Below are 24,152 nucleotides of genomic sequence, written 5' to 3'. Positions count from 1 at the left end.
TCAATATTGGAGGGGACTTGAATTGTGTGATCAACCCAGTCTTGGACCGCTCAAACCCTAGATCCTTATCTCCTTCAAAAATGTCCAGCACTTTGTCTGCATTTATGAGCCAGGCAGAATGTGTAGATCCATGGAGATTCCTTTTCCCAGTAACAAAGAATTCTCTTTCTTTTCACATGTACATCACTCCTATTCTAGAATATACTATAAAGGCACAAGGCGAGACCCAGATGCAGACACGGGAGGCAGATGATTTGAGTCTTGATATTTATTAAACAATACAAAAGGGGTAGGCAAGAGAATGGTCGTGGACAGGCAAAAGTTCAAAACCAGTTCAAGGTCCAAGAGATACAGAGTGGCAGGCAGGCTCGAGGTCAGGGCAGGCAGAATGGTTTGGCAGGCGGGTACAGAGTCCAGAAATAAGTCAAGTGTCAAAACTGGGAGGACTAGCAAAAGAGAATAGAAGCAGGAGTAAAAACTCTGGTTGACTTGCAAAACATAAAAGACAAACTGGCACAGAGAGACAGGAAACACAGGGATAACAAGCGACACCTGGAGGGGGTGGAGACAATCACAAAACAGGTGAAACAGATCAGGGTGTGACAGACAACTTTTTAATAGATAAAGCCCTTCTCCCCTGTATTAAGAAAGTGTAATACTCCGCCATTGTTATTAGTGACCATGCTCCTCTGTTGCTCAACCTCTCATTCTCATTGAACTATACAAATCGCCCCCATGGAGACTTAACTCATCGTTACTTTCAAGCAATTCATTCTGCACCATTCTATCGAATGCAATTGATGTCTTTATTGAGACAAATAAAACAGAATCAATCTCTCCATCTACACTTTGGTAAACACTAAATTCGTTCTTAGAGGCGAAATAATCTCCTCTTCCTCTCCTCTCAATAAACAATGGAATATTAAACAGCTGATCGACGCAATTCTGAAATTAGACCAAAAATATTCTGCCTCTCCATCACCAGAACTTTACAAAGAAAGGCTGAGTCTTCAAACTCAGTACAATGTACTATCCACAGATAAGGCTGAGCAGCAGCTACTCCGCTCACACAGTTTTGTTTACATGGAGAAAAGGCTGGTCGACTTCTAGCTCATCAACTCAAGTGCAAATCTGCCTCACAGCTGATCATTCAAATTCACAACACCTCAGGTGCCTTAACAGTTAGCCCTACTGAAATCAAAAATACCTTCAAAAACATTTATTCAGACTTTTACACGTCAGAATCACCTGAAGACAATTCAGTTCTGAATGATTTTCTTTACAATTTGGAAACTCTTACCATTAGTACAGAAAAGTGAGATGAAATTGATCAACCTTTGCAGTTAGAGGAGTTTATACAGTGGGGAGAACAAGTATTTGAGACACTGCCGATTTTGCAGGTTTTCCTACTTACAAAGCATGTAGAGGTCTGTCATTTTTTATCATAGGTACACTTCAACTGTGAAAGACGCAATCTAAAACAAAAATCCAGAAAATCACATTGTATGATTTTTAAGTAATTAATTGGCATTTTATTGCATGACATAAGTATTTGATACATCAGAAAAGCAGAACTTAATATTTGGTACAGAAACCTTTGCTTGCAATTACAGAGATCATACGTTTCCTGTAGTTCTTGACCAGGTTTACACACACTGCAGCAGGGATTTTGGCCCACTCCTCCATACAGACCTTCTCCAGATCCTTCAGGTTTCGGGGATGTCGCTGGGCAATACGGACTTTCAGCTCCTTCCAAAGATTTTCTATTGGGTTCAGGTCTGGAGACTGGCTAGGCCACTCCAGGACCTTGAGATGCTTCTTACGGAGCCACTCCTTAGTTGCCCTGGCTGTGTGTTTCGGGTCGTTGTCATGCTGGAAGACCCAGCCACGACCCATCTTCAATACTCTTACTGAGGGAAGGAGGTTGTTGGCCAAGATCTCGCGATACATGGCCCCATCCATCCTGCCCTCAATACGGTGCAGTCGTCCTGTCCCCGTTGCAGAAAAGCATCCCCAAAGAATGATGTTTCCACCTCCATGCTTAACGGTTGGGATGGTGTTCTTGGGGTTGTACTCATCCTTCTTCTTCCTCCAAACACGGTGAGTGGAGTTTAGACCAAAAAGCTCTATTTTTGTCTCATCAAACCACATGACCTTCTCCCATTCCTCCTCTGGATCATCCAGATGGTCATTGGCAAACTTCAGATGGGCCTGGACATGCGCTGGCTTGAGCAGGGGGACCTTGCGTGCGCTGCAGGATTTTAATCCATGACGGCGTAGTGTGTTACTAATCGTTTTCTTTGAGACTGTGGTCCCAGCTCTCTTCAGGTCATTGACCAGGTCCTGCCGTGTAGTTCTGGGCTGATCCCTCACCTTCCTCATGATCATTGATACCCCACGAGGTAGGATCTTGCATGGAGCCCCAGACTGAGGGTGATTGACCGTCATCTTGAACTTCTTCCATTTTCTAATAATTGCGCCAACAGTTGTTGCCTTCTCACCAAGCTGCTTGCCTATTGTCCTGTAGCCCATCCCAGCCTTGAGCAGGTCTACAATTTTAGCCCTGATGTCCTTACACAGCTCTCTGGTCTTGGCCATTGTGGAGAGGTTGGAGTCTGTTTGATTGAGTGTGTGGACAGGTGTCTTTTATACAGGTAACGAGTTCAAACAGGTGCAGTTAATACAGGTAATGAGTGGAGAACAGGAGGGCTTCTTAAAGAAAAACTAACAGGTCTGTGAGAGCCGGAATTGTTACTGGTTGGTAGGTTATCAAATACTTATGTCATGCAATAAAATGCAAATGAATTACTTAAAAATCATACAATGTGATTTTCTGGATTTTTGTTTTAGATTTCGTCTCTCACAGTTGAAGTGTACCTATGATAAAAATGACAGACCTCCACATGCTTTGTAAGTAGGAAAACCTGCAAAATCGTCAGTGTATCAAATACTTGTTCTCCCCACTGTATATTAAATTACAGCAATGCAAAGTGGGTAATCCCCTGGACCAGATGGCTACCCAATTGAATTCTACAAAAGTCTTCTGCCAAACTGGCTCCCCTCCCTTGTTAAAACACAGCAAAGATGCATCTGAGTGTGGCTCATACAGACCGATCTCACTTTTAAATGCAGATGTAAAGATTTTAGCAAATGCTTGCCTCTCGAATAGAAACCATTATGACAGACATCATATCGACGGATCAAACAGGGCTAATTAAGTTTCGCCACTCCTTTTCTAACATTCGATGTCTGCTTAATGTCATACACTCTCCTGCACCTTCGGACGTTCCTGAAGTGTTTATGTCTTTAGATGCAGAGAAGGCATTTGACAGGGTAGAATAGGAAAATGTATTCTCTGTACTGGGAAAATGTGGCTTTGGTGAAAACTTCATTTCCTGGGTCTTACTGTTGTACTCATCACCCAAGGCATCAGTACTTTGTTCACATTATTTCCCATTATCAAGGGCCACACCCCAGAAACGGACTACTGTCAAACAGAAGCCAACTCCTGTTTCTCCTCCTCTTTGTCAGCCTTAGTCACCCCCAATCTCCCTCTTTCAGTGTCGCGCTACACATCCAATCCAATTGTTGTCAATACTTTTGAAATTTGGACTCAATTCCGTCAACATTTTAAATTCTGTGATTTCTCTATTCAAGGTCCTATATGTAATAATCACCTCTTCTTTCCAGGAAAACTGGATTCAGCTTTCAGGTTGTGGTAGAGGAATGGCCTTACTAAGTTTAATTACCTTTATATTCTATCTGTAACGTCCTGACCAGAGTTCTTATGTGTTTTTGCTTGTTTAGTGTTGGTCAGACGTGAGCTGGGTGGGAATTCTATGCTGTGTGTCTAGTTCGTCTGTTTCTGTGTTCCGCCTAATATGGTTCTCAATCAGAGACAGCGGTCAATCGTTGTCCCTGATTGTGAATCATATTTAGGTGGCTTGTTTTGTGTTGGGGAAAGTGGGTGGTTGTTTCCTGTCTCTGTGTGTGTATTCTGCACCAGATAGGTCTGTATCGGTTTGCCACTTTTGTTATCTTGTATTTGTTCAGTGTTCACTGTAGTTTTGTTAATTAAACATGTTGAGCACTGGCTACGCTGCGTGTTGGTCCGATCCTTGTTTCACCCCCTCTTCTAGTGAAGAGACGGAAGGCCGCCGTTACACTATCCTTTCCAATTCTATCACCCAGATCGGGTCTGGATGCCCTTTTGCAAACACCTTTTCAACTAAAGGGACTCATATCCCGTATTTTTGAGATAATCATGTCCCTTGGTAACCCATCCCTCAATAAAATCCGATCTGAGTGGGAAAGGAAACTTTGTGGAGAGATCACTGATGAAGTCTGGAATGGTGCCTTACTTAGGGTAAATGGAAGCTCCTCTTGTGCCCCGCTCAGTCTTATACAGTTTAAGGTACTTCACCGTATCCATTTAAGCAAAGCCAGATTATCCAAATTCTACCCAAATATTGATGTGACAGGTGTAAAGGCAGATTATTGGTCCACTATATTAAAAACACCTTCTGAAGCATTTGATATAAAGTTGCAGCCTAGTGCAGAAATTACTATTTTTGGACTACCAAACAACAATCATTCTCTGACCAATAGACAGCTGGATGCAATTGCTTTTGCCGCCCAGTTGGCCCGCAGAAGGATTTTGTTGGATTGGAAATCTATCAATCCTAACCTTAGCCTCTCTTTGGCTCAGAGATCTGATGCTGTTCCTCAAATTAGAAAAAAATAAGTATAACAAATTTTATTCCACCTGGGACCCGATGATATCCTATCCTCCAAACACTTCCTCCAGATTAGTGCTCTTGGCCCCACCCCCACCCCTTGAGATTACTGCTATAGGCCTATAGGATCACCTAATCACCTGAAATTGTTAGGCTATTACATTTTTGCTTGTATTGAAGTAGAATTGTTGTATACTTTTGTTTGGTTTTCTGATATGTAACTCAATGACTTTGCCTTTCTTTGTAAGTGTGTTTGGTGGCATTCTGGGAGAGGTTGAAGGGGGACAAAAAGAGGGAAAATGTACATTGTCTTTACATGTAATCTTTCATTCATTGTGACTATTCAGGAATATTCAGGATATTTCAAATTCAATCACTGGAAAACACAGGTTGGAAAGCAAATGGATCCTGCTGAAAAGAGAAGACTAGTCTCTCTTCCAAATAGACTTACTGAGCGAACAGCATTGTTTTTCAAAGTAAAACAAGAGAGCCTTTGACTCAAGCGCACCGGCCATCGCTGGTGAGTGAGCTGTACATGATTGAGTTGGCTGTTTCGGTAGAATGGTTAGTTCTGAATCCAAATTGCATTTGATGTATGGAGTTGCCCTGACTGAGGTGATCAGTCAGATGATCAACCACCCATCTTTCAGCTACTTTTGATAGCACTGGAAGAATGCTTACAGGTCAGTAATTTTCCCCCAGTGTTGGGTCACCAGATTTTAAACAGGTATCACTGCAGCAGACTTACAAGCATTGGGGAAGAACCCATATTTCATTGACAGATTAACTAGATGTACAATAGGGGCAGTACGATAGGGGCAATCAGAGAATATTTGTGTCTCTTCAGGAATACAGTGTCCAGACCAAATACAGTTGAAGTCGGAAGTTTACATACACTTAGGTTGGAGTCATTAAAACTCATTTTTCAACCACTCCACAAATTTCTTGTTAACAAGCTATAGTTTTGGCAAGTCGCTTAGGTCATCTGCTTTGTGCATGACACAAGTAATTTTCCAACAATTGTCTACAATTCCAGTGGGTCAGAAATTTACATACACTAAGTTGACTGTGCCTTTAAACAGCTTGGAAAATTCCCGAAAATTGTCATGCTTTAGAAGCTTCTGATAGGCTAATTTACATCATTTGACTCAATTGGAGGTGTACCTGTGGATGTATTTCAAGGCCTACCTTCAAACTCAGTGCCTCTTTGCTTGAAATCATGGGAAAATCTAAAGAAATCAGCCAAGACCTTAGACAGAAATTGTAAACCACCACAAGTCTGGTTCATCCTTGGGAGCAAATTCCAAATGCCTGAAGGTTCCACGTTCATCTGTACAAACAATAGTACGCAAGTATAAACACCATGGGACCACGCAGCCGTCATACCGCTCAGGGAGGAGACCCGTTCTGTCTCCTAGAGATGAACGTACTTTGGTGCGAAAAGTGCAAATCAATGCCAGAACAACAGCAAAGGACCTTGTGGAAATCCTGGAGTGCTGGAGGAAACAGGTACAAAAGTATCTATATCCACAGTAAAACGAGTCCTGTATCGATAAAACCTGAGAGGCCGCTCAGCAAGGAAGAAGCCACTGCTCCAAAACAGCCATAAAAAAGACAGACTACACAGTTTGCAACTGCACATGGGGACAAAGATCACACTTTTTGGAGAAATGGCATCTGGTCTGATGAAACAAAAATAGAACTGTTAGGCCATAATTACCATCTTTATGTTTGGAGGAAAAAGGGGGAGGCTTGCTAGCCGAAGAACACCATCCCAACCGTGAAGCACGGGGTGGCAGCATCATGTTGTGGGGGTGCTTTGCTGCAGGAAGGAGATGCACTTCACAAAATAGATGGCATCATGAGGTAGGAAAATTATGTGGATATATTGAAGCAACATCTCAAGACATCAGTCAGGATGTTAAAGCTTGGTTGCAAATGGGTCTTTCAAATGGACAATGACCCCAAGCATACTTCCAAAGTTGTGGCAAAATGGTTTAAGGACAACAAAGTCAAGGTATTGGAGTGGCCATCACAAAGCTCTGACCTCAATCCCATAGAAAATGTGTGGGAAGAACTGAAAAAGCGTGTTTGAGCAAGGAGGCCTACAAACCTGACTCAGCTACACCAGCTCTGTCAGAAGGAATGTGGCAAAATTCACCCAAGTTATTGTGGGAAGCTTGTGGAAGGCTACCCAAAACGTTTGACCAAAGTGAATCAATTTAAAGGCAATGCTACCAAATACTAATTGAGTGTATGTAAACTTCTGACCCACTAGGAATGTGATGAAAAAAATAAAAGCTGAAATAAATCATTCTCTCTACTATTATTCTGACATTTCACATTCTTAAAATAAAGTGGTGATCCTAACTGACTTAAAACAGGGATTAAATGTCAGGAATTGTGAAAAACTGAGTTTAAATGTATTTGGCCGAGGTGTATTGTAAACCTCCGACTTCAACTGTACATATTTCGTTCTAGAGATCCTGAGGAAGCTAATAATACTGACGACTGCTGACGCTGAGGTTTCAGGGTTTCTGAATTTTGGTTAATTATCATCCATGGGAGTGAGAACTGTGGTCATGGTTGGAAATCTTTGAGAGAGTTCCCTGACAGAGTCCAAAAATTGTTTTGTTAACAGAAACAGTGAACATACACTGCGAACATACAAGTCAGAGGTGTTTAGGAATTTAGACACATTTTCAAACTTTGACATTATTCCCCTTTAAACCATTTAGTGAAATTGCATTACATGGTTTATAGGAATTAGTCATGTAAATAGCACCACCAGCACCATGGTGCCAAGAGGAGGTATCACACATGATCTCACCTTGGAACAGACCCGGCGCCAGGATAAAGTGACTAAAGGGGAAGTTAAAATTGACAAATTTTCTGGGGTTCTTGCATTGGAATTATGTTTTAATTCTGCTTATATCCCACTATACCACAATAAACATGTTCAAATGCTGAGACGTAGAGACCATTGAGTGCTTTTCAAGTGACAGTCGGCTAGAAATTATGGAACGCCGTTTGGGTCTTTATGTATCAAAAAAATATATATATATTTGACGTGTTAAATAAGCGTTAAATTTGACTTGTCAAATAACAATTCTATTAGAATGTTGTGTGTGATGAATTTGCACGTGAACGCCAAACGCCACTACTATCAGTAGCACTGTCAAAGCTGTACAAAGAAGTCTGCAAACAAGGACACACTGGCCACAAACGATGTTTTTACAATACCGCGATGGTAATAAGGCATTATTTGTTTGACCGCAACTTCTGTCGTAGCTAGCTAGTTTTAGCTTGGTACCCAGCTTGCACCAATACATCAAGCCTGAAAACAATGACCTGTAGAAACTGCAGTCATTTTCATTATCCTTAACAATGATTTAGGAATCCTTGTGAGTAAATATTAACTAGTTAGCCACTTGTTGTTCGCCTATTGAAATTGAACTTCAGTTCATTAACATAATTAGCTAGCCAGCTACTTAATCCTGTTGCTCAAAACTAACATTATAAGCAGCCAGCTAGCTTCATCTGGCTAATGAGGCTTGAGCTGACCGGGTTATGTGTTGTGAAGTTGGGAAAAAAACAAGGAATAGGCACAATAGTGTAATTTGCGGTTTGCCTTCAAAATAAAAGTACCTCTGAAAGTGATGAAGAAGGTTACAATTGGTGGAATTATGCCATGTTTAGACTAGATAATGTTAAACATGGTTGGAATGTGAAGCAATGAAATGGGTTACCAGTCTACTCGGTGACACCAGCAGAACACAACTGTGAAGAGTTTACGCAAATATTAGTGTTGAAGCTCTTATCACAGGACTGTGACCGTGTGAAATCACCTCCCCAGTCAGCCTATTGTATGTATTGACATTCATATTGCACTGTACAGCTTTACCTAAGTATTGGGGATCAATGAAATGGTGTATCAGTCTACTCAATACATTTTTTCCCAACATCCTCCTCAAAGTTATCAGATTCCAAAACATCCACGCAGTATCGGTTTTCCTCTGGAATAGTGTTCAATACACATGGCTTGACAATAAATGTGGCTCAATTCACAGTTGTTTCAGAGTCCCGCAATAAGAGCTATGATGCTAATGTTCTCTGGGTGTCACTGAGTAGACTGATACCCCATGTCATTGATCCACAATCCATAGGTAAGGCTGTACAGTGAAATAAATATGCCCCCAATGCAATTCTAAAGTATAATACACACAGTGTGATTTCAACAGATTTTTGTCAAATTAACAAATTATTGTCTTTTGTTGATTTTATATAACAACATTTCAACCTCGTTTTGCATGATCTATTCAATTATGGCATAATTCTATTTGTATTAATTTGCATCACTGTCAATGACATACTTTTATTTGGAAGGCTAACCGCAAAGTACACTATTGTGGCTAGCTTCACATAGATGGGTCAGACCACCATTAATCAAATGAGAACTGTTTTATAAATGAGGGATATTTTAGATGACACCTAGCTATATAGTTAGCTAGCTAACTATCGCTACTGAAACAGATTATGTCGTTTTGCTGTGTTTTTGGGGAAGAACATTGTTTGCATCCATGAGCTAGCTAGCTTTCTTTTATGACCAGCACTATAGATGCGCGAGACAACTTTACCAGCATCATAGCATGCGTATCAATTAATCGTTGTGACATATGAAATACGAGTGATAGTGTAATCAATGTGTAATAACTACGTAAAAAATGTATGAACGCGTTAAATTATTATGTGACGTGCGGTCATTTTCAGGACCTGATTGGGCAACAAGCTTATTTGACACGTCAAATAGTGTTATTTGACGTGTATCTTTTTTGACACGAAAAGACCCAAACGGCATTCCATACGAAATCTGTATCAGCACAATGGACAGCGCCGTACACACTAAAGCAAGGCTATTTTAGTAATGAACATAGGCTACAAGAACAGTGAAAGCTGTCTTAACAAAATAATGCAAACTGTATGCTGAAAGTAACAGCCTAGTTACTGTAATGGCAGCCTTTCTCCTCTTCGTCTGAAGAGGAGGTGTAGCAGGGATCGGACCAAGACGCAGCGTATTCCGTGTTCAACATATTTAATGACAGATGAAAACGTGAACACTTACAAAACTACAAAATAACAAACGTGGCTTACCGATACAGTCCTTTCTGGTGCGGACAAAACACAGAGACAGGAAACAACCACCCACAAATCCCCAACACAAAACAAGCCACCTATATATGATTCTCAATCAGGGACAACGATTGACAGCTGCCTCTGATTGAGAACCATATTAGGCCGAACACAGAAACAGACAAACTAGACACACAACATAGAATGCCCACCCAGCTCACGTCCTGACCAACACTAAAACAAGCAACACACATAAGAACTATGGTCAGGATGTGACAGTTACTCATGCATGCAAACAAAAATACTAAATAGCAGTGTAAAGGAAATGTTAATGTTTGTGCTTTTCTTATAACTAATTTCTGTCTTCTATTCATGTGCTGTTCTAATAACCAATTTCTGTGTTCATGCAAGTGGCTGACTGTACAAATACCCACTATCAGTAGCTGCAATTTGACAGTACACCCATCCCGTGTTTTGAGAAGGAACGAACGAAAGATATCTCCGTTTCAAGGTCTCAGCTTAGAAAGAAGCCTCGTGAGGTGTTGGTCTGTCACATGTTATGAAACAAAACGGTAATGATTGATTAATTATGCTAAATCATGTAAATATAACTTGTCTGTGTATAGCCGTATATAAGACAACTGCTGGGTCTGCCCAGGCAGAGCTCCTGATTGACATGTGTACTATGGTGCATTGAGTTGGTTGGAACCTCTCCAGCGCTGACAATAAACAAGTATTAATTCGAGACTGACTTTGAGTGTCCCTGTGTAAGAATTTCCAGACAGCAGTTTGGCTTAGAAAACCGACACAACTGTGAATGTGAACTAATGAATGTTAACAGAACAAAACAGTGGTACCAAGTAGTAGGCCTAGTAAACAAAATATCAGATTGATAAAGGTATGAAACAATCTAAATTGCATTAACAGTTAACAAACGCAGTAACCAAAAGGTGAATGGAGATCCAAATAACCAGAGCATAGCCTGCAGCCTAACATAGTGAGATGCAGCCATGCACAGCTGTCTTGCAAATAAATAGGCCTATAAGCCCCCTTCAAACATGGAAAACCATGCTGCTAGGCACTCATGAGTTCAGCAACAATAGGCTACCAAGAAAACCATAGTAGAATATATACAGAACTAGTCCAAAATTTGGACACACCTACTCATTCAAGAGTCTTTATTTTTACTATTTTCTACATTGTAGAATAATAGTGAAGACATCCAAACTATGAAATAACACATATGGAATCATGTAGTAACCAAAAACTGTTAAACAAACCTAAATATATTTATATTTGAGATTATTCAAATAGTCACCCTTTGCCTTGATGACAGCTTTGCATACACTTGGCATTCTCTCAACCAGCTGCATGAGGTAGTCACCTGGAGTGCATTTCAATTAACCTGTCTAGGATGAGGGTGCCGCTAGCGGCACTCCCCCCCCACCCCCACTGAAAAGGCAGAGCCGCGAAATTCAAAAAAAATATATTTTTTAAATATTTAACTTTCACACATTAAAGTCCAATACAGCTAATGAAAGACACAGATCTTGTGAATCCAGCCAACATGTCCGATTTTTAATATGTTTTACAGGGAAGACACAATATGTAAAGATGTAAATCTATTAGCTAAAAACACATTAGCATAATCCACCATCTTTTATTTGTCCACCAACAACAGTAGCTATCACTAATTCGGCTAAACTAAGATATTTATAGCCCCTAACCAAGAAAAAAACTCATCAGATGACAGTCTGATAACATATTTATGGTATGGGATAGGTTTTGTTAGAAAAATGTGCATATTTCAGGTAGATGGCATAGGTTACAATTGCACCCACCGTCACAAATGGACTAGAATAACTACATAGAGCAACGTGTTTACCTACTTTCTAATCATCAAACATTTCGTAAAAATACACAGCATACATTAATCGAAAGACACAGATCCTGTGAATACAGACAATATTTCAGATTTTCTAAGTGTCTTACAGCGAAAACACAATAAATCGTTATATTAGCATAGCACATGTGCAAACATTACCCCAGCATTAATTCTAGCCAAAGTGAGCGATAACGTAAACATCGCCAAAATATATTATTTTTTCACTAACCTTCTCAGAATTCTTCAGATGACACCCCTGTAACATCACATTACAACATGCATATACAGTTTGTTCGAAAATGTGCATATTTAGCCACCAAAATCATGGTTACACAATGACAAAAGTAGCCCAGCTGGTGAGAAAATGTTGGTGCGCCATATTAGACAGTGATCTACTCTTATACATAAATACTCATAAACGTGACTAAAAAATATAGGGTGGACAGCGATTGATAGACAATTTAATTCTTAATACAATCGCGGATTTACATTTTTTAAATTATCCTTACTTTTCAATACAGTTTGCGCCAAGCGAAGCTACGTCAAAAAACATGGCGTCCTAAGCCACTAACATTTTTCGACAGAAACACGATTTATCATAATAAAAATGTCCTACTTTGAGCTGTTCTTCCATCAGTATCTTGGGCAAAGGATCCTTTCTTGGGTCTAATCGTCTTTTGGTGGAAAGCTGTCCTCTTGCCATGTGGAAATGCCAACTGCGTTCGGGATGAACTGGAAGCGTGCCCAGCGATTCACAGCGTTTCAGAAATAAATGTCCCAAAATCGCACTAAACGGATATAAATTGCTATAAAACGCTTTAAATTAACTACCTTATGATGTTTTTAACTCCTATAACGAGTCTTAACATGACCGGAGAAAGATTACTCCCAACACTAATGCTTGGAACAGGTGCGGGTCGGTGTCCTCCACGCGCATGACGCACCAAGAAAAGAGTTGCTAGCTACAGGGTTTTTTAATTTATAGTGCCTGTGAACGCGCAATCGACCCCATTCAAATCGTCATCACGTAAAGGCATCCAGGGGAAGACGTAAGCAGTGTCCGTATACTCATAACAATAACAGTGGCCTTTTAACTGACTCCAGATCAGGGGCCAACATTTCTGAAATCTGACTCCATGTCAGGGAAATTGCTGTAGAATGGGTTCTGTTCCACTTAGAGACAAAATTTCAAAATTTCCTATAGAAACTATAGACTCTTTTCCATCCAATAATAATAATAATATGCATATTGTACGATCAAGAATTTTGTGGGAAGCCGTTTCAAAAATTACACGATTAGCATAAATAGTGACAACAGCGCCCCCAGCCTCAACAGGTTAACAGGTGTGCCTTGTTAAAAGTTAATTTGTGGAATTTCTTTCCTTCTTAATGCGTTTGAGCCAATCAGTTGTGTTGTGACAAGGTAGGTGTGGTATATATAATATAGCCCTATTGGTATAAGACCAAGTTCATATTATGGAAAAACAGCTCAAATAACCAAAGAGAAACTACAATCCATCATTACTTTAAGACATGAAGGTCAGTCAATCCGTAAAATTTGAAGAACTTTGAAAGTTTCTTCAAGTGTAGTCGCAAAAACCATCAAGCGCTATGATGAAACTGGCTCTCATGAGAACTGCCAAAGGAAAGGAAGACCCAGAGTTACCTTTGCTGCAGAGGATAAGTTTATTAGAATTAACTGCACCTCAGATTGCAGCCCAAATAAATGCTTCACAGAGTTCAAGAAACAGACACAGCTCAACATCAACTGTTCAGAGGAGACTGAGTCAATCAGGCCTTCATGGTCGAATTGCTGTAAAGAAACCACTACTAAAGGACACTAATCAGAAGAAAATACTTGCTTGGGCCAAGAAACACGAGCAATGGACATTACACCGGTGGAAATCTGTCCTTTGGTCTAATGAGTCCAAATTTGAGATTTTTGGTTCCAACCGCCATGTCTTTGTGAGATGCAGAGTAGGTGATCGGATGATCTCCGCGTGGTTTTTTCCCACCGTGAAGAATGGAGGAGGAGGTGTGGTAGTGTGGAGGTGTTTTTCTTTTGACACTGTCTGTGATTTATTTAGAATTCAAGTTGCACTTAACCAGCATGGCTACCACTGTCACGACTTCCGCCGAAGTCGGTCCCTCTCCTTGTTCGGGCGGCGTTCGGCGGTCGACGTCGCCGGCCTTCTAGCCACCGCCGATCCACTTTTCATTTTCTATTTGTTCTGTCTTTGTCTTTCACACCTGGCTTCACAAAAATAATTACTTGTTTATTATTTAACCCTCTGTTCCCCATGTTTTGTTTGTGACTGATTGTTCTTTGTACATCGGCCCGTTTTTGTGGGCTCGCTATGTTGCTTTGTATTTTTGTAAATTTGAGTAAAGTACGTTGATTACTCATATCTGCTGTCCTGCGCCTGACTCTCTACACCAGCTACACACAGGACCGTTACAACCACAGCATTTTGCAGCGATACACCATCCCATCTGGTTTGCGCTTATTGGGACTATCATTTTGTTTTTCAACAGGACAACGACCGAAAATACACCTCCAGGCTATTTGACCGAGGACAGTGATGGAGTGCTGCATCAGATGACCTGATCTCCACAATCACCCGAACTCAACCGAATTGAGATGGTTTGGGATGAGTTGGACCGCAGAGTGAAGTAAAAGAAGCCAACTAGTGCTCAGCATATGTGGGAACTCCTTATATATGTAGCTATACCCAGGGGCGTCATTTGGGTTTTTGCATTGGAATTATATGGAATTATGCTTACATCACGCTATACCACAATAAACATATTCTGTTTATATCACACTATTCCACAATAAACATAAAAGTTTAAATGCTTTTGACCAAGAAGTAACAGGTTAGCGCGAAATCTCAGCTGCTCTCTAGCAGCACCATGGACAGAGCCCTACAAACTAAAGCAGATTAAAAACATGTTTAAAAACAGCTAGATTGTTTCTTACCTTTTCAGACCAGTTGAAGCCTCCTTGATCCTCTGTGGAACTTCCTGAGTAATTGATCATTCCATTCTCCTCCAAATCTTCTTGTAAGATCCCCCTCAAATGTCAGTTGAATTAGCTTAGCTTTCCTCGGGTGTAGCATGCTTTTTCTGTGCTGACTGAACACTTTTGTCAAAGTGGAAAATGAGTTATTGCATGTAGCTTCCTCAGTGACAATCTCACTCATGAGCCCTATGATTTAATGTTGAATATCTTGTGCCGTGTATGTGGCATTGTAGGGTATGGTGCTAAACACCTTGGCAAGTTCCTTGTATTTCCAGAGAGTATGTTCCATCCACAATCGCTGACACAAACATGCGATTTCTTGCCAGCTGCCCATCATTAACAAGTGTTAATACCTCAGTACCCATACCAAAACCTGTTATTCTTTCCGCAGTGCATTTCAAATGCGCTTTACTTGATGCGTGCCTAGCGAATCCATTGGTACTATCAATAGCATGCTTCAAGTTAGAATACCCAGCTTGGGAAAAGGCCTTGTCTGCAATAGCATTGGACCCAACACAAAACATTCTACATGGGAAACAAAATGCTGCATCTGCAGTAACTGAGTATTCCAGACACTCTCTTTCTATCACAGGAAGTTGGTGGCACCTTAATTGGGGAGGACAGGCTTGTGGTAATGGCTGGAGCGGGATGAGTGGAATGGTTTCAAATACATCAAACACATGGTGTCCAGGTGTTTGATGCAATTCCAGTTGCTATTTAATGAGCGTTTTTGGACAGAAAACCTGTGGCTATGGTAGGATTCTAGGCTAACCTGGGCTGGTACCTCTGGTCCATGATCGTCAGGAACAGTTGGAGGTGGAGGGGGCTGTGGAGCCACTATCCTGGCAGCGCTTGTGGAAGAGGGGGAAGGCTCTGCACTCAGAAATAGCTGGAGCTTGGATGCTGGGCTAGGTGGTTTGATGCTGCTGCTGCTCATCGCTCTCATTTGGCTTTGTTTGAGTATTTTTCTGATATATTTCTGATATCCAACATGGTAGTGGCAGATTAGCTGTTTCGAGTTAGCTAAATAGGCTAAGGTTAATAACACTAACAATTTTTACAGCTAGCTAAGTAGCGAACTAAACTCTGTAATGGTGGGGCGTGAGGCAGAGTTGAGTGAAGCAGCTTCAAGAGTAAACTTGACCTTGCCCTAATAAATGAAAATCAGATATTACAGACGGAGGCCTATCATTTATTCACTTAGCCTACCACAGATGAGAAGAGTTTTTTCCCCACGTTTTATGGAAACCCAAAGGAGTCATACCTAACCACCCCAGTGGCTCTGCACAGCCTCCTTACACATACCGATGCATGCTCTGTCCATGGTGCTGACACAGCTCAGCGAAGATACAGATCTTGCGCCAACCTGTGTCACTCAATCATTTAGAGCTTTTTGCTATTTTTACACAGGGACATAAAACTAAAACTGCCAAGTTTCAACGTGCCCTCTCATGGATTCGGGTATGCCTCATAATGCTCTCATGCACTAACCTGAATACCAGTTTGTTTTTGCTATGATGTTTGGCTTGATAATGAGCAATGGAGTTGGCAAGAGGACCAACAGATCTGGGCCCAAACTCATTCACCACCACCGCACAAAAAAAGTAAGTGTTAAGACACACCTGAAACCATGAAAACGATTCACCTTTAGCTATCAGATCCAATATACCAAAATAGCCCTGCTTTTCAACATGAAATAACACAATTTCCATCCACAATGGTACATTTCCAGTAGTTGGTTAACTACCTACTTTCTTCCATAATACACAATAAAGTACTGTTCCATAACAACATATATATTCAAAGCACGTTAGATGCAGGTTGAATCAACGACAACTAGTCATTATAGGATGCAGTGGGGGGGGGGAGGGGGGGGTCGCGCGCTTACCTTGTACCCCATGTTATCCCGCCGTGGCGCGTGCAGTGTTTCTATTGTTGCCTAGTTACCTGCCTCCTGCAGTTGTCTCATGTCTCTTTGGGCCAGCGAGCAGCCTCTGTATGGGAACACAGACAGACAGACAGACAAACCTCAATGGACGGAGCTAATCAGAACAGAGAGAGAGAGAGAGATGGACAGAGGGGCATGCAGATTGACATAGCCTAGATTCATTGACAAGTTTATTTGAGTAAAGTCTGCATTGCTGCATACATCTTCGGACCCGACCTGCACAAGTGATGTTCCTGAACAAGTGAGGCTTTCCTCCTCTTCTGGTGCGCGGTTAGGTTATCGAGGCAATAGTCCCTACCGTCAGTCGATGATTACGGTAATAACGCGGTTATAGCCGACATTTTTAGGCTATTTATCGACCTATCGCCCTTTCTCTTATTATCCGCTCGAATGTTGGTTGCCGCAGGTGTCTGTGCACGGCACGGCGTTATTCGGCGGGTGATGTGATGATGATCACGAGACGGGGCCGAAGGAGCGAGCTCTCGGTGCTGCGACAAAGCCCAGACCGATACTTTCATCTGCGCCGCCGTGAGATCTCTGCAGCAGCTGCGCAGCTCAGCCAAGGCACGCAATCCATCTCTGCAGGGGGAAGAAAGACAGAAGAAATAAGACAGAGAGGGAAGGGGTGAGCTGAGCACCAACAGTAGCCTAGTCAGAAAGATTTCTTTCCTCTTTATTATGAGTCTGACTACTGGTCTAGATAAAGTGGATATCACAATTCATCAGCCCCTTTCACACACATGCTCAGGCTGTAATAAACACGCAAAGGTCACTGTTAAGGCAAGGGCTGCCAGGTTTCATCTCAGTGTTGCATGAATGCATTGAGTTATTATATAATTTCCTCTGAAAATAGGAAAATAAAATGGTTGTCTTTGGATGGTGTCACGAATGTCGTCGGGAGAAGGAGAGGAGGACCAAGGTGCAGCATGGTAAGTGTTCATATTTTTAATAAAACAACTGAAGACTGAACAAAACAACAAAAACGACAAACGAACAGTCCTGTAAGGTGGCGAAAAAACACTAAACAGAAAATAATCACCCACAACTAAAAATGGAAAAACAGGCTACCTGAGAGTAGCTCCCAATCAGAGACAACGATAGACAGCTCTGATTGGGAACCACACCAGGCCAAACACATAGAAACACAACAACATAGAAAAAAGAACATAGACTGCCCACCTTAGTCACACCCTGGCCTAACCAAAATAGAGAATAAAAAGCCTCTCTATAGCCAGGGCGTGACAGATGGATGGTGATGGATGGGTAGTCTGAGAATCTGTAGGTCCCACCAATGTCATGAACAAGAGCCGGCTGGCTATTCATTAGGATGTAATTCTCCCATTGAGACAAAAAAAATATATGACATTTTTTGTTGTAGCCTATGTAGCATATATACGTGTTCTACACATCTCCATCAAAAACATTATGCCGAGAGGCGAAAATGTAATTCCCTAACCAGGAATCGAACCCGGATTACAGCGGTGAGAGCGTTAAATCCTAACCACTATACCACCAGGGAGCGGTGTTAATTTTAACAATGAAGATTATTCAAACATTGACGATAAATACACGAAGAAGAATAGAGATATAAGCAGTACCTTTACCAGGCTAATTCGGGGTAAATTTACAGAGGATATATTCAAGAAGCCGTCGTCCAACAAGTTAGTCGAGGTTGTGCCACCAGGAATTAACAAGTGTAGTGAATTCGGGATGCAATTTCTACCAAGAATGAACATACTCACTGTTGCCGACCCAACATCCTCCTCCTCTTTCACTCTGAACACATCTTCCTCTTCCTCTTGTCATTTCCGGTCACAACTTGTAGACTTGTTTACGTGCTGCCGTGCGTTTTGTTGCTAACCTCACTTTTCTACCTGCCAACTTTACTGTTTTTACTTTTATATTTTTACGGTTTATATTTTTAGTTTTTCCCTCGCTTTACTTTTTTCATTCAACTTTTTCACTCCGGACGCTTTATCTGGACGTGGTTCGTCAGGACCTCCACCAGCCGATGCTAAGTAGTAACATTAACATGATGCCTTCTAATTGCAGTCGCTGCACTCATAATATACAGGTGAACGATCGCGTTACGGTGAGGATAGCTGTGCTGCAAGCCCAGCTTCAGACGCAATCGTTAGGCAAGGGTCATTTCAGTGTAGGAAAGGATGAAACAGTGTCTGTACCACCAATAAGTACATATAGTAGTATAAACCCCCTCGCACAGTCCCCGCAGCCGGACAACTTTCTCATGGTTTCTGGAGGGAAATGCTTTAGGAATGCTCAACCAGTGCTCATTCAGCCAACAGAAATTTTCAACCGGTTCTCCCCATTAAGCAGCGAGTCGGAGTCAGAGGCCAGGCCCTTCTCTTGTCTCTACTCCTCCCGTTACGGGGTCTGAGGCGCCGAAACCTCCCACCATTAGCTCTGACAAATTGAAAACCCTAGTCATTGGCGACTCCATTACCCGCAGTATTAGACTTAAAACAAATCATCCAGCAATCATACACTGTTTACCAGGGGGCAGGGCTACCAATGTTAAGGCTAATCTGAAGATGGTGCTGACTAAAGCTAAAACTGGCGAGTGTAGAGTATAGGGATATTGTTATCCACGTCGGCACCAACGACGTTAGGATGAAACAGTCAGAGGTCACCAAGCGCAACATAGCTTCAGCGTGTAAATAAGCTAGAAAGATATGTCGGCATCGAGTAATTGTCTCTGGCCCCCTCCCAGTTAGGGGGAGTGATGAGCTCTACAGCAGAGTCTGACAACTCAATCACTGGTTGAAAACTGCTTTCTGCCCCTCCCAAAAGATAGAATTTGTAGATAATTGTCCCTCTTTCTGGGACTCACCCACAAACAGGACCAAGCCTGGCCTGTTGAGGAGGGACGGACTCCATCCTGGCTGGAGGGGTGCTCTCATCTTATCTATGAACATAGACAGGGCTCTAACTCCTCTAGAACGTCAGAGTACAAAAATCAGTTAAACACCTAACTGAGGAACTCAATTTAACCTTGCGCAATATACTAGATGCTAGATGCAGTCGCACTCCTAAAAACAAAAAACATTTGTCATAAGAAACTAGATCTCTGGTATACAGAAAATACCCGAGCTCTGAAGCAAGCTTCCAGAAAATTGGAACATAAATGGCGCCACACCAAACTGGATGTTATCCGACTAGTTTGGAAAGACAGTACCGTGCATTATCGAAGAGCCCTCACTGCTGCTCGATCATCCTATTTTTCCAACGTATTTGGGGAAAATAAGAACAATCCAACATTTATTTTTGATACTGTCGCAAAGCTAACTAAAAAGCAGCATTCCCCAAGAGAGGATGGCTTTCACTTCAGCAGTGATAAACTTCTTTGAGGAAAAGATCATGATCATTAGAAAGCAAATTACGGACTCCTCTTTAAATCTGCGTATTCCTCCAAAGCTCAGTTGTCCTGAGTCTGCACAACACTGCCAGGACCTAGGATCAAGGGAGACACGCAAGTGTTTTAGTACTAAATCTCTTGACACATTGATGAAAATAATCATGGCCTCTAAACCTTCAAGCTGCATACTGGACCCTATTCCAACTAAACTACTGAAAGAGCTGCTTCCTGTGCTTGGCCCTCCTATGTTGAACATAATAAACGGCTCTCTATCCACCGGATGTGTACCAAACTCACTAAAAGTGGCAGTGATAAAGCCTCTCTTGAAAAAGCCAAATCTTGACACAGAAAATATAAAAAACTATCGGCCTATATCGAATCTCCCCTTTCTCTCAACAATTTTAGAAAAAGCTGTTGCTCAGCAACTCACTGCTTCCTGAAGACTAACAATGTATACGAAACGCTTCAGTCTGGTTTTAGTCCCCATCACAGCACTGAGACTGCACTTGTGAAGGAGGTAAATTACCTTTTAATGTCATCAGACCGAGGCTCTGCATCTGTCCTCGTGCTCCTAGACCTTAGTGCTGCTTTTGATAACATCGATCACCACATTCTTTTGGAGAGATTGGAAACCCAAATTGGTCTACACAGACAAGTTCTGGCCTGGTTTAGATCTTATCTGTCGGGAAGATATCAGTTTGTCTCTGTGGATGGTTTGTCCTCTGACAAATCAACTGTACATTTCGGTGTTCCTCAGCGTTCTGTTTTAGGACAACTATTGTTTTCACTGTATATTTTACCTCTTGGTGATGTCATTCGGAAACATAATGTTAACTTTCACTGCTATGTGGTTGACACACAGCTGTACATTTCGATGAAACATGGTGAAGCCCCAAAATTGCTCTCACTGGAAGGCTATGTTTCAGACATAAGGAAGTGGATGGCTACAAATGCTCTACTTTTAAACTCGAACAAAACAGAGATACTTGTTCTAGGTCCCAAGAAACAAAGAGATATTCTATTGAATCTGACAATTAATCTTGATGGTTGTACAGTCGTCTCAAATAAAACTGAAGGACCTCGGCGTTACTCTGGACCCTGATCTCTCTTTTGACGAACATATCAAGACTGTTTCAAGGACAGCTTTTTTCCATCTATGTAACATTGCAAAATTCTGAAACTTTCTGTCCAAAAATGATGCAGAAAAATTATTCCATGCTTTTGTCACTTCTAGGTTAGACTACTGGAATGCTCTACTTTCCGGCTACCCGGATAAAGCACTAAATAAACTTCAGTTAGTGCTAAATACGGCTGTTAGAATCCTGACTAGAACCAAGAAATTTGATCATATTACTCCAGTGCTAGCTTCCCTACACTGGCTTCCTGTTAAGGCAAGGGCTGATTTCAAGGTTTTACTGCTAAACTACAAAGCATTACATGAGCTTGCTCCTACCTATCTTTCCGATTTGGTCCTGCCGTACATACCTACACGTACGCTACAGTCACAAGACGCAGGCCTCCTGATTGTCCCTAGAATTTCTAAGCAAACAGCTGGAGGCAGGGCTTTCTCCTATAGAGCTCCATTTTTATGGAATGGTCTGCCTACCCATGTGAGAGACACAGACTCGGTCTCAACCTTTAAGTCTTTATTGAAGACTCATCTCTTCAGTAGGTCCTATGATTGAGTGTAGACTGGCCCAGGAGTGTGAAGGTAAACGGAAAGGCACTGGAACAACGAACCGCCCTTGCTGTCTATGCCTGTCCGGTTCCCTTCTCTCCACTGGGATTCTCTGCCTCTAACCTATTACAGGGGCTGAGTCACTGGCTTACTGGTGCTCTTCCATACCGTCCCTAGGAGGGGTGCGTCACTTGAGTGGGTTGAGTCACTGACGTGATCTTCCTGTTCGGGTTGGTGCCCCCCTTGGGTTGTGCCGTGGCGGAGATCTTTGTGCGCTATACTCGGCCTTGTCTCAGGATGGTAAATTGGTGGTTGAAGATATCCCTCTAGTGGTGTGGGGGCTATGCTTTTGCAAAGTGGGTGGGGTTATATCCTGCTTGTTTTGCCCTGTCCGGGGGTATCGTCAGATGGGGCCACAGTGTCTCCTGACCCCTCCTGTCTCAGCCTCCAGTATTTATGCTGCGGTTGTTTGTGTCGGGGGGCTAGGGTCAGTCTGTTATATCTGGAGTTTTTCTTTCTTTCTTTCTCTCTCTCTCTCGGAGGACCTGAGCCCTAGGACCATGCCTCAGGACTACCTGGCCTGATGACTCCTTGCTGTCCCCAGTCTACCTAGCCGTGCTGCTGCTCCAGTTTCAACTGTTCTGCCTGCGGCTATGGAACCCTGACCTGTTCACCAGACTTGCTACCTGTCCCAGACCTGCTGTTTTCAACTCTCTAGGGACAACAGGAGCGGTAGAGATACTCTGAATGATCGGCTGTGAAAAGCCAACTGACATTTACTCCTGAGGTGCTGACGTGTTGCAACTTCGACAACCACTGTGATTATTATTAGACAATGCTGGTCATCTTTGAACATTTTAACATCTTGGCCATGTTCTGTTATAATCTCCACCCGGCACAGCCAGAAGAGGACTGGCCACCCCTCATAGCCTGGTTCCTCTCTAGGTTTCTTCCTAGGAGTTTTTCCTAGCCAACATGCTTCTACACCTGCATTGCTTGCTGTTTGGGGTTTTATGCTGGGTTTCTGTACAGCCCGTTGTGACATCAGCTGATGTAAGAAGGACTTTTTAAATACATTTTATTTTATTTGATCCCAACACGGCTGCTGTATTTAGCCTTCAATCGTTTTTATTGCTTTCTTTTCCTTACCGTGGCAATCTGAGTAGAAAAATATCCGGCTTCATCTGACAATCCTCGTTCTTCTCAGCCTGTAGCTCTGTCATCATCATCCATAACTTTTTATTATGAAAACCTGTCTCTTTCTGTCAAACCTCTCACCCTCTTCAGGATTCAAACTAATATTAGGGTAGCCTAAATGTGTTAATCCTTAACACCACAGAAATCCTGTTTATTTTAAATAAGAGAATGGCTTAACATATACATTTAATATCAAGTTCACATTGAAAACGTAATGTTAGCTAAGTTGTTTTGATTGTAAATCAAGGAAGTAATTGAAGACAGAATTGGAGGAAGACTGAGAATGATAAACATCATTTTAATTGTTTGAAATCAGTGCACATAGCACACAAGCAGGAAAATTAAATAGTTTATACAGCATTCAAAGACTGACATTAATCGGTTGAAATGTAATTACAGAATTCAGCTTAGGGCTTTTATGCTCAGAGTGCATTAAGAGGAAGGGGAGAAAACTTTTGAGTATGATGCTGTATATACAGTTAAATAAACACTACAGAGGGACAAACAATTGAACACAAATAATGACAATTATATATAATTAACTGAAAATGGAGAGCGACTGATCGCTGGCTCCATCAGAATGCCCAGCCCGTAAGGAGCAGAGGATGGGTCTAACTGAGTGACAGCCGAGCATAGGTGTGGAGATCATGAACAGAGACCCAGCCGGGCACAGGTGTCGGGCACGGACAGAGGCCAGGCCGGGCACTGGTGTCATGGCCTCGGACAGAGGCCCAGCTGGTGGTAGAGTAGTCCGTACAGGAGTGGAGGACTGATGCGGGTAGATGTGTGGACTGGATGGTGGGGTGGGACCTCCAGGTACTCCTTCAAAGTCATCTGATTGGCAGCGTGTTTTTTTGCGTCACTCTTCATCTATGCCACCAAACACCCAGCATACCAGAGAGAATGTTCAATAACCTACTTGAAGCTCTGCTTCCTCTAAAGGCTAAACTGCATCTCGTGTTGACCCAACAAGTGTGCCTTGTTGCTTGGAGCACTACAGCCCTCCTGCCAAATTTATCCTGAGATATATCCCTGGTGTACTCTCTTTTACTCTTTTTCAGGAACTATGTCTCCTGAAATGGCAAGCATCCTTACTGTCAAAAATCAGAAACACACAATCACAAAAACCTAAAATGTCTTACCTGAGCAGTGGATGAAAACAGAGAGCAGACTGGAGAGG

At 42.0% G+C, this 24,152-nt stretch overlaps 1 protein-coding gene across 3 annotated transcripts in view; it reads right to left on the bottom strand.

Annotated features, from left to right (window-relative positions):
- The window catches only part of st6gal1 (ST6 beta-galactosamide alpha-2,6-sialyltranferase 1), a 134,151-nt gene extending 116,753 nt beyond the window's left edge, over window positions 1-17,398 (bottom strand). The window contains exons 1-2 of one of the 3 annotated variants that reach the window (XM_055943036.1): window positions 16,923-17,398; window positions 16,662-16,767 (exon numbers count right to left, since the gene is read on the bottom strand). In XM_055943036.1, the coding sequence (XP_055799011.1) occupies window positions 16,662-16,673 (12 nt within the window). In that variant the 5' untranslated portion in view covers window positions 16,674-16,767; window positions 16,923-17,398. The remainder of the gene's footprint in view (window positions 1-16,661; window positions 16,768-16,922) is intronic. The other 2 variants (XM_055943035.1, XM_055943037.1) reach the window with 2 other exon arrangements.
- Between the last annotated feature and the right edge of the window lie 6,754 nt (window positions 17,399-24,152).

Source organism: Salvelinus fontinalis, chromosome 13 (genome assembly GCF_029448725.1).
Source record: "Salvelinus fontinalis isolate EN_2023a chromosome 13, ASM2944872v1, whole genome shotgun sequence".
Lineage (NCBI taxonomy): Eukaryota > Metazoa > Chordata > Actinopteri > Salmoniformes > Salmonidae > Salvelinus > Salvelinus fontinalis.
Note: the sequence above shows the minus strand (reverse complement) of the source record. Positions and strands in the feature narration are given on the sequence as shown.